At 43.5% G+C, this 11,395-nt stretch overlaps 1 protein-coding gene across 1 annotated transcript in view; it reads right to left on the bottom strand.

The window, feature by feature from the left end:
* Nucleotides 1-2,808: 2,808 nt before the first annotated feature.
* Nucleotides 2,809-11,395, bottom strand: part of DNAH3 (dynein axonemal heavy chain 3) — a 213,039-nt gene continuing 204,452 nt past the window's right edge. The window contains exons 58-62 of the mRNA XM_028168507.2: nucleotides 10,435-10,602; nucleotides 8,030-8,172; nucleotides 5,449-5,653; nucleotides 4,598-4,735; nucleotides 2,809-3,164 (exon numbers count right to left, since the gene is read on the bottom strand). Of these exons, the coding sequence (XP_028024308.2) occupies nucleotides 2,811-3,164; nucleotides 4,598-4,735; nucleotides 5,449-5,653; nucleotides 8,030-8,172; nucleotides 10,435-10,602 (1,008 nt within the window). The 3' untranslated portion in view covers nucleotides 2,809-2,810. The remainder of the gene's footprint in view (nucleotides 3,165-4,597; nucleotides 4,736-5,448; nucleotides 5,654-8,029; nucleotides 8,173-10,434; nucleotides 10,603-11,395) is intronic.

Raw genomic sequence — 11,395 nt, 5'->3', positions numbered from 1 at the left:
TTTAACACAAATGCAGCTATAGGCCTTTGATGGAGAGAGAGAAATGTAAATGTGCTGGCAGGCATGTCGGCCCCTCCATGGCCATTCGGTGAGCACATACCCCAGCCTCGCTTCAATCAGGAGACATCAGTCTGCTATTCCGTCAGTCACTCTCCTATCTGATCTCATTGTGGAAGCATTTCCCTACCAAGAGGTGGTTCCGATGTTTAAAGTTAAGTATTTCTAAAGCAATATAAGGCCTGCGAACTCAAGCCAACTGCTTTATCTGGTGGTCAGTCAATGAAACACTGACCTGTTCTTGCATTGGAGGAAAAACTGGCTGTGCTGAACTGAGTGAAACATGACTTGCTGTCTCCATCATTGTCCCTTTCTAAGTAATTCAAGGTGATTTTGAATATGCAATTTTTGTTTTACGCTGTAGGGGTTAGAAACCATCCTTCCTACCCAGACTCTTCCAAAATGGAAGTCCATCTAATGCTAGCTAACCTCTAAGTACCTTCTGTGTGCCAGGAATCTTCCCTAAACGTGAATTTTATATGCCTAGCCTCCTTTGCAAAGATGCATATTCTATTACACAGCAACATAATTTCCTGCCAAACTTTCCATGAAACCTATTTGTTTATAATTTTTTCTTTTCATTTTCTCTCCAACCCTATAAAATTTCCTTCTTTGGTCTTTTAAAGGTATCCCCTACATCCCCTCTTTCAATGAAATTTTCTTCCAATGCTGACAAGGACTGAAAACTATTTACTCAACAGCCAGATTTTTAAAGAGCAAGGACTAGCTTGGTGACAAGGTTTGTCTGATGTCATATGCTGAGGTATTTATAGGCAGGGCCTACAGCTTCTCACGGAGCTGATCTCTGGCCATCTCTGCCCCAGGGCCCAGCCTCTAATTCACCAGGACTTCTGAAGAACCTACTGCTCTCTCCTGGGGGCGGGGCAGGGGGGGGGACATTAATTACCACATGGACCCCAACAGAAAATGACCTTAAATTTAGGGGAATCTTTTGAACTGAGGGAAATTTTTTAAGTTACAAAAATTTAATCCATCGTACAGGAACATTCTGTCCCTTGACCCCTGGGGAACGAAACAGTCCCTGCCTCCCTCAGCTTTTGCCGCTGAAGGTGGAGTTAGATAACTGTAAGAGAAATTCAGTTCTCTTAGCAACCTTCTCACTGCCTTACAGCTTACAATCGGACTTACCTAGCCAGTCGAAGATTCAGGGATTTGGGATCCTGACCGTCTTTCCATCTCACATGGCTTAACAATCTATTTGGAATAATAGACAATAAGGCAGGTCCAGCTATCTATTAATTCTGATTGTCTTTCCTCTATTGGAAAAAGTTATGTTTCTTAAAGAAACAGCTTTTAAGCTACCTACTTGGAGCTGAAAGAGAGTGGCTCCACCTCACTGTCTCTTTATCAGCCCCTGGCAAGATTTGGAGAACTCCCCTTTTGCACTTAGGATAATTAGATGATTTGCTGATCTCAGAATTCAAAGTCCTCAATCAGAATTTGATTGGCTCCACATTCCCATGAAGAAACAAATTTTCTGGAATATGTTTATATGTGGTTCTCAGAAGCTTCATTTAAGAAAAATCAAAGACCCCAAGTCAGGACATTTCTTCTAGTGAAGAGGCAGGGAAGCCAGGCCAGACACATTAAGATTCCCAAAAAGCCTTATGTCTTTGCTCACCTATAGACGGACGAAGGGAATGCCCTAGAAGTAGCCATTTAGAGCCAAAGAGCTATAAGAGAGAGTTGGTTGAGAATATATCAAGAATTTGATTTTTATCTCCCTCAGGATTCTCTTCCAGCTGGCCCTGGGGAGAAACAGTGATAAACAAGAAATTTCTTGGACATGGTGGTTGGAACTACACATCTCTTCTAAGACTCTACATCACAATATAGCGAAGTCCTCAGCAAGGAGGCAGCGTGAAGCAGTAAAAAATGCATAGGTTCTAGAGCCAGACAGACCTTGGCTCAAAACCTGGCTTTTCAATGTGAAAGAGCTGGCTAACTGTAGGCAAGTTAGTCTCCTTGAACCTCTAGAGGGGGAGACAATCATATCCAACATAGGTACAAGCAAGATATCTAAAGGCCCAGGGACAAACCATGGCAAGCAACAAATAATGGTTCTCTCATGTCTCCTTTCTTCCTGAAATTTCTGCCCATCTGTGTAGGCTAATGGAGAAGAATTGGGGTCCCAGTTCTACCACTGGCTAGCTGTAAAATTGAGCTAGTTACTTTTCTAAGCCTCCATCTCTGCATCACTGAAATGGAGATAATGATAATACTGCATAAGATTGTTGTGAGAAGTAAATTTTAAATATATCAAGAGCCTTTAAAAACTAAAAGTGGCCCAAGCATCTTTCAACCTATGAGAAGCCCTAATGTTAGCCCATGTGAATAGACTAGGAGAGAAGCAATTAAAGATCAGTGACAGTTACGGCAAAATAATAGGGAAAAAAACAAAAACAAAAACCCACCAGGGAGCTTAGCCACATGACTAAAGGTCTAGGTTGAAGAGTCCCACTGCCTGTGTTCAAATCTAGGCTCCACTATTTTAGTAGCTATCTGATTTGGAAAATATTGCTTTCTCTATATCACGATTTCTGCAGCCATAAAATAAGGATAATAACCCACTTTATAGGAATGCTCTAAAATACCTGGCTCATAGCAAGTGCTCCATTAATATAATGGTCATCATCATCATCATCATCATCCCATGTGACTATCAAGAAAGGAAAGCTAGATTTTAGTCAAGAATGAAATTCCTTTTATTTTCTGTGTTGAGACAGATGCCATCAGTTATCTAGCTGGCACAGTGAGGCTACTCCTCGGTTTATCCAGTGCTTCTGGGGCCTGTCGGTTGGGAGTTCAATGGATAGGACATAGTTGGTGGAGTGGCCTGTGGTGGAGAGGATACCTCTTCGGGCACTTGTTTTGTAGACTGGACACACATAAGTGTTCTGATGCAGAAACATTGCATTTTCCCCAGGTTTCAGCCAAATAATGGGCAATGGGTCATAGAGGATTTTGGGGAGAGACTCCCCGATCTGCATCGTTTCCCTATCCCAACGGGCACCTTCTAAGAAGAGTCCTTTTATGTAGGCCCCATCTTCTGGGTTATTCTCCATGACTGTTTCTTGTGTGGTTACCTGGAAGACAGGAAGCTGTGCGTTCCATTATCTGCCATTTTCCTAAATGAGGCAGCATTAAGAGATTGAAAAAGTACAAACTGGCTTTACTGTCTGCCTTTCCCAGGATGCATTTCCCAGGACACTGGGGCTTCTCTGATAATATTCCTGCCTGCTACATGGGCCAGGTCTGATTTCTCGTTAGCATGCTGCCCTTATATATGGCAGGCACAGAGAATGCACTAAAGTAAGAGCCAGGAGGCCACATTAACTGTTACCTAGCTTAGTGGCCTTGCACAATCTTTCCCCTTTCTGAACCTGGATCTGTAGTGAGGGGTTAGGTTCAGATGCATGCTGGTAAAACAGTTCTCTAGCAGGAGAAGAGAAACCTTGATTTGTAGTTTCTGTCAATTTCTGTGGTGTAAAGACTCCCACCATGGTCAATTTCAGCCTATCAATTGTTTAACAACCAGCTTTAACTGGTTCTGGTGAGTTAGTATGAGCCAGCTCCAGCATACAACTGTTTAGATTCAGAGGTGATAAATTTCTTCTGGTAAATGCAGAAAATGGTCTAGGTGTAGAAGAATAGGTGGGCGGAGGGGATTATGGTGAAGCAGAGAGCACGAGCTCCATTTAAAATCATTCAAATTCTAATCTTTTTGTTATTGTTAATGGAATGTTTTTCCCATTTCTATTTCGAAGTATTTATTGCTAGAATAGGAAAAGGATTTTTGTATATTTAACCAGTATCCAGTCATCTTACAAATTCTATTAATTCTGATAGGTGTGTTTTTAGGATTTCTAGGTATACAATCATTTCAACATAAAAAAAAGATAGTTTTATCTCTTTTCCAGTGTTTATTCCCGTTATTTTGCGTTCTTATTGCATTAATTTTGGCTTAGCATTGTCTTCAAAGGCCAATCAAGGCAAGTTCATTTATAAACTAAATAAAGACCTAGGGCAATCAGTTTGTGACCTCCGGACTAGATGATTTCAAAGGATCTTTCTATAGAATTTAAAATTCTACAATGCTCTATAACAGTCCATCTTACTACTTTCTCTCCAAATATGGACTGGGTGATACTTGACTATTGGCCATTCCTTTGACTTTAAGCAAAGCACTACACAAGACCATTAACATCCTTCCAAATGAAGAGTCCACCATGTTGAATAAACAATGTGGAAGGTGCTTTCATTTTTCTCGGTACAACTGTGGCAGAATTTTCCTCTGGAAAGATTTCTTTTTATACACACAGAGACAAAGCCTTAGGAATCCTCTGATTCTGTTGGGAATAACTTTTGGAGCTACTTTAAGTCATGCTAAATACTTCATTTGTACCATCTCTGAAGTATTTGAGCCTTAACAGATCCAAATGTTTGGACTCAAGGAAAGGGACAGCACTGCTTTCTCTGGTTGGCCCTTTGAGTTGGTCTAACCCAAGACGCCCCTTACCTCAAACTCAAATCCGATGTGGTCAATGGGGATGGCATATTTCCGAGCGTAATTCTGAGAGACACCTGTCAAAAAAGACTGTGTAAAGTAGAATCCAGAGATCCAAAAGACCACAGGAGGCCCGTTGTCAATCCATTCCTGGAGAGCCACAGAAATAAAAATGCAAAGTCAACAACACAACAAAGATTGTTTAAAGGCAGGTAATACAACGAGTCCCATAAAGAAATAGGCTTTATCTCATTTTTCTTGAAACAGGCAGCCCTCTCAGTTTAGCTTATATTTTCCTCCTTTGAAACGAAAGTACAATAAAATATATCTCTACTTTAAGAAAAGCGCGGGTGCAGGCTGGTGTCAGGGATACGGGAGAGCGTGGTAGGGACTGTAGCAGTGGAGAGTGTGTGCCTTGTCTAAACTGAGCCACAGCCACTCATCTCCAGCAATAGTTGCCATGCAGGAATGCAGGTCCATCGTTTCACGTCTTCCTGTTTTTGCAGGACAAACATCTGTATTTTGATATGTAACAATCCAGTGTTCATATGCTAGCTCAAATTTTTAAATAACCAAGCAGCCAGACCAAATCTATCTACTAGCCCATGAGCTGTGGCCCATGAGACACCAGTTTGTGACATTTATTCTGGTTCCCACTCTTGCCTCTAGAGGCTATAATCTTTTCAAGGAGTTTGAAAAGTCTCCCTCCTGCCCTCAACCCTGGTAAGACTGTTTCCAGTAGGTGCTCAGTCCAGGATGCTGTGAGGCTGCCCTACTCCCTCTGCCTCTAATCCGTCATTTCAGAACATCCTCTCCACCTGAATGAGAATGCCAGGTGCCCAGTTACCCTGACTCCAAGGTACCTGGAAGAAGGCCAAGCGGGCTAGCAGGTCAGCCACGTAGCCTCCCAGGGGCTTCAGTGATGGGTAGGACTTGGCCATCCACATGGCCGGCACTTTACCCACAAGCATGCTACTGAAGACATCCTCCAGCTCCGAGGACATCAAAACCTGCCCTTTAATTGCTCGGCCAAGGTCGATGAGGCTTATGCGAACCACTTTGGTCAATCTGCAAGAACAAAGGAGCAGACTCAGCCTGGCTCTCCAGTGACCTCATTCTACCCCAAGTACACTGACTCCAAGTCTCCTTTTACTTTTCCTCTCTTTAAAAAGTCAGATAATATACATTCATGATAGAAGAATTGTAAAGATGAGAAAAAATTAAATCACCCATTATCTCACCACCTAAAGATAACTTTGATGTATATCTTTCTAGCTTTTTCTTATGTAAACATAAATTATTTTTTAATGGGATCATATTATATATGTGTTTTTTGTAATTTGTTTTTCTCTTTTAGCATATAAGGAACATCTTTCCAATTCAATAGAGACCAAACTAAAATCGTCCTTTTTAATGACTGCAAGGTGTTCCATTTAATTTAACTGTTCCTCTATCACTGAAACATATTATTTCTAGATTGTTGTCACTGTAAACAACATTACTAGGAACATCCACCTATATTAATCACTGCAGAAATTTATAATGATATTCTTACTAAAAGTAGAATTTCTGGGTCAAAGGGTAATGCAGTTTTAAGGCTTCTGATCTATATTGCCAAAGTTGTTCTTTTTATAGACTATGAGGTGCATGCATACCTGAGAAAAGGCAGCTGAAGGGCAGCCTGAAAGATGCCAAGATCACCTGTCTCTCTCTCTGGCCTCTGTTATGAGGCCTCATCAAGTCCAGAGGGAATTCAGCTGAGAGTGCCAAAGAATCTGCTACCAGAGAGAGCTTGTCATGTCCAAAGACTTATGGAATCCCAGCCAATGGACATGAGAATGCTCAAACGCAAGAAACGGATTCCTGGATGTGTAACCACTAAACATTTATATTAAGAGGAATTTAAGGTTCAAACGTGTTATTGGTGTATGTGCTTGGCTGAGGAGTCAAGAGCAAAACTACCCTCTGCGGGATTATGCCACAGACCTCTATTATACCTGAAACCTACTGGGAAAAGTTTTCTTTCTATTCTTGAAACTATGAGCTCTGCTAGTTTCAAGATTTTTAGTACTCAAGGAAGGAATATTTGCCCTAGAAGACACAATAATGGTTCCCCTGAATTGGAAGCTGAACTGTCATTTTGGGCTTCTCATACCACTGGGTGAATAGGCAAAAAAAAGGTAGTGGGGAAGTATGTTACAATATTGCCCAAAGCAGTTAATCCTGAGCATCACTGGAATATAAGATTGCTGTTACCCTCTTCTCTTATATTACAATGGCCAGTGGTAAAGGCTAGTGAAGGCCCCTGTAACCACCAAGAGCTCCAGTGACCTTAGCGGAGAATGAGTGGCAGAGGAGGAAAGTCATTGGCCTGGTGTCTGGATAAATGAGGAATACATCCCATCATACCAAGGTATCTGACTGAAGTAGTCAGCATCTTTGACTCACCCCCCATACTTAGCTTGGTCATCCACATGGCCAACAGCCTACTGACTCTAGGGAGTAACCCTAAGACTAAGGGAGTCAAGAAATTCTTAGTTGACATTCTTCAAGTTCACTAGTCTTTCGGCATCAGGGCTGTCCCTAAAACTGAGCAATGACCAATGAAGCAAAATGGAGACAGCAGCACTTAAGAGCATTTGGAGCAGCAAGAACCTTGACTTGGAGGCAGAAGTGATGAATTTCCTCATTTGGCCTAGATGGTGTTTGGGAACGCTTTCAGTTTTGACTATCTAGAAATCAAATCAAGGTGATCCCACTGGGCTCTATGCTCTAGTACCTGGAGGAGAAGTGAGGAGGGACTAGAATAGAAGGCCGGAGACCCTTAGCCCCATGACCATCTTATAATAGCCCTTCCTTACCCCTGTGGTAGCAGCAATGGGATGAACTGTTCCTCACCCCTTTCTAAGTTTACCCTGATTTCACATACTGGCTAAGTGCATGGGCTCTGGAATCAGAGGGCCTGGATTCAAACTCAGTTCTGCCATTGAATGACTGTGTGACCCTGAGCAAGTTACTTAGCCCTTCTGTTGGTTTTCTCATTTGTAAAATAGTGGTAGAGGGATTACTAACTGTGCATATTTTTAAAGACTATTGTGTGGTTTGAATGCAAAGGCATGAGTGGTGCTTGGAGCCATATCTAGCACTAAAGGCTCAATAAAAGTGGCTTTAATGATTACTTTTACTATTAGCCTGTGCTTGGTATTGGTTTTAACCCCAGTTTACAGATGTCATACGAATGAACAAGAGAGAATGAATAGAAGGAAGTGATTTAACCCTGGGCCAACACATGCTGGGATGGCCCTATTTACAGCCCTTCCTACAAGGTAGGGCAAACCAACTCTTCACAGCAACCCTTATCAAGTGTCCATTCTAGTTACTGCCCATTAGATTCTACCCCTCACACTCTAACTCCCAGGATCCGAGTAAGACCGTACAGCCCACCTGTTGAATCTGATGAGTTCTTGCCTTAGGACAGTGTTCATAGATTCATCATAGACCACAGGGTACAACTTCACGACCAACTCCAAGTCAAAGTCATTGGGAAGCTTGGAGAGTAGGTCCTGGGCCAGCTCCTCAACCACTTCCTTAAAGTGTAAGCATTAGAGAGGTGAATGAGACACAAGGCCAGCGGGCTGTGGCTTTGTCCAGTTAAACCTGAAGCAGCGAGCCTTTGTCTTTTTAAACACAGTCTACAGGACCTTTCTGGGAACTCTCCTACAGAAGCCAATTCTGCCCTGAGGGGAAGGAGGATACCCATCCCACCCACCCCCACCCCCCACCCCTGCCCCCAGCCTTAGGGAGGACACCACCTCTAAGCTGAACAATGAAAGTTCTGAGCAAGGGCCTGAGGGCCAGGTGGGGAATTCCTGCTCAGCCAGCCAGGTAGACTCAGGGCAGTGCTGAACCCTGCAGAACTCCTCCAATCTTCAAGGTCACCCCTGGGAGACAATCTCCCAAGGCTCTCATAGCCAGCCCCTTAGGACCAGCTCCTGGTGCAGGTGGGACTTTGCTCTGTGCCAGTGACATGGACACCTGGGAAGGCAGTAGGCCATTCCTCAGCATTAAGAATAGCCCATAGGGGCTTCCCTCATGGCGCAGTGGTTGAGAATCTGCCTGCCAATGCAGGGGACACGGGTTCGAGCCCTGATCTGGGAAGATCCCACATGCCGCGGAACGACTAGGCCCGTGAGCCACAATTGCTGAGCCTGCGCGTCTGGAGTCTGTGCTCCGCAACAGGAGAGGCTGCGATAGTGAGAGGCCCGCGCACCGCGATGAAGAGTGGCCCCCACTTGCCGCAACTAGAGAAAGCCCTCGCACAGAAACGAAGACCCAACACAGCCATAAATAAATAAAATAAAATAAAAAATTAAAAAAAAAAAGAATAGCCCATGGCAGTGAGTTTAGCCAAGTAGGGAGGGGACAGGCCTAGAGGAAGAGTAGGAAGAGGAGGAGTGGGACGTGGGTGTGGGAGAGAAACACAGCTCTGCCATCCTTTGGCTCTAGGAGGCTGGAATGTACACTTCCTTCCCTCTTCCCACTGTGAGGGGAATTTCCATCCCTAAGCTGAGACACACAAACCAGGCTGCTTTATCTGGCTGCTTTATCTTCACACATATTACGACTTATGGTACTATGAACCAAATTGAGAAACCAAATACAATCATCCCTTGGTATCCACTAGGGATTGGCTGCAAGACCAGACTCCACAGATGGTCAAGTCCCTAATAGAAAATGGTGTAGTATTTGCATATAACCTACACACATCACCCCTCCCCCCATACTTTAAATCATTTCTAGATTACTTATAATACCTAATACAATGTAAATGCTATGTAAATAACTGTAAATACAATGTAAATGCTTTTTAATAATTGCTGAAGTGGGGTGAATGCAAGTTTTGCTTTTTGGAAATTTCTGGAATTTTTTTTTCTGAATATTTCAATCTTTGGTCGAATTCAAGGATGCAGAACCTGTGGATATGCAAGGCCAACTGTATGCAAAGCCCACAGCTGAGCAGGGTTGAACATGGAGTAGCTCAGAAGCTGGAGAAGGGAAGAGAAGGAAAGGAGAGATCAGGGTGGAGTCAGGAGATGTGGTTCTGGGCGTGGCACTGCCTCTGTGTTTCTGAATGCCTTGAAGTGGGTCACTTCTTGTAGGGTTTGTTTTGCCCTCATCTGTAGACCAAGGAGGGTGGACAGGATCAGTCCTTCACAATGTGTGGAATGATCACAAGAGACACCCAAAATGATTCCAGGTGTTTCCAGGACATGGAGCAAATAATGTTGAATCACGTGATGAGAAAGTCACTCTCTTGTCAAGTTTTGGCCACCTTTTTCTTTTCATTCCCTTCAAGGAGAAAGTCTCAGGTCAGGGCTGAGACTGCTCTGTAACACTTGCTGATCCTCCCCTTTTCCCAAGGAGCCAGAAAGACATCAGCAGCATCTGGAAGAACCTAATGATGTTTAGCCTTTGTTTTCTTTTTGTGGCTGTCACGACATTATGGAAATGGTACTGGGTTTCCACTTATGGTCCTGATGTGCAGTTTTTTAAATAAATGTTTTTAAGCAAAAGAGATTTAGTTTTAAGTATTATGTAAATGGAATACAGATGATATGTGAATATAGCAATGAATCATGAAGGTTATACAGGAATAGCTGACATTTTAGAAACACTGGTGCTCTTCCAGCTCAGTATTTAAAGACTCTCAGCAGTAAGACCAGAGCACCCATATCCTCCCTCAGGGGTCTGCCAGGCCTCCACTTTTCTGCCTTCTTGGTCATCAGCCACAATATTGCATGCCCACTAGATGAAAAATTGCCTGGGAAATTGAATTCAAGCCTGGTTACCTGAGGGGACTTGCCACTCCCTCCTGACTGCCTAGGGAGGGTCAGCAGCACCCCTTGAAACAGCTGGTTGGTTTCCTGGTTGTCTTTGGTGATGTCGGCATTCTCGTGCAGGCCAAACACTTCTGGGTGGGCTGTGATAGGGAGGTTCCTGAGATATTCAATATAGGACTGGAAAGGAAATCTTCAGTTGACATAAGTTCAGGTTCCTTGGGGTCCCACAGATCACCCAAGGTTTTGCCAGAGCAGACCCATGCAGGAATCACACTGTTTCGGTAGCACAGGCCATAGACACACACATGCACACACCATCAGGGCCAAGACATCCCAAGCTTTCCCTCATAGAGGTTTTGGAGGAGTGAGTATGAGTATGAAGGTAGATGGACTGAGTATCTCCCCTCCCACCTCTGCTGGCTTCCTCCCTGCTTCCCCAGTAGTCTTAGCTTTGGAGACAAAAATTGGGTTTGGATTCAGGCAGAACAGGATTTGGATCCTAGCTCCATCTTAACCCAACTGTGTAACCTTGAGCTAGTCACCTGAAAGCCCAGTTTCCTTAGCTGTAAGTGGGAAAATAAATGAGGTTATGAAAGAATAAGGCTTTGGCATATTAACAGGTACTCGATGAAAGTAAGCCCTTTTCATTCTTCCTTCAGATTTCTTGTTTTCTTCTTCTTTTTATCATTCTCCCATCCAGTTTTTCTGTCCCTCTCTTTGCCACCTTCTGAACCTTTGATTTCAAGTAGCAATTTCCATCCTGTTCACTACCAAGTCTTCATCTTAAACATCCCTCCCCCTTCTCCCCAGATGGACCCCATATTTTGAAAGATCTTGTCTACCAAATGCCCAGCATTCATTAAACAGTAATAATGTCTATCTTGTAGGCTTTTGGGAAGATTTGAAATAGCTTATGGACCCGAGTCAGGAAGCCCAAGCTATCCCTGGGCCCTCCTTGGATACACTGCAA

Source organism: Balaenoptera acutorostrata, chromosome 15, assembly GCF_949987535.1.
Source record: "Balaenoptera acutorostrata chromosome 15, mBalAcu1.1, whole genome shotgun sequence".
NCBI lineage: Eukaryota > Metazoa > Chordata > Mammalia > Artiodactyla > Balaenopteridae > Balaenoptera > Balaenoptera acutorostrata.
Note: the sequence above shows the minus strand (reverse complement) of the source record. Positions and strands in the feature narration are given on the sequence as shown.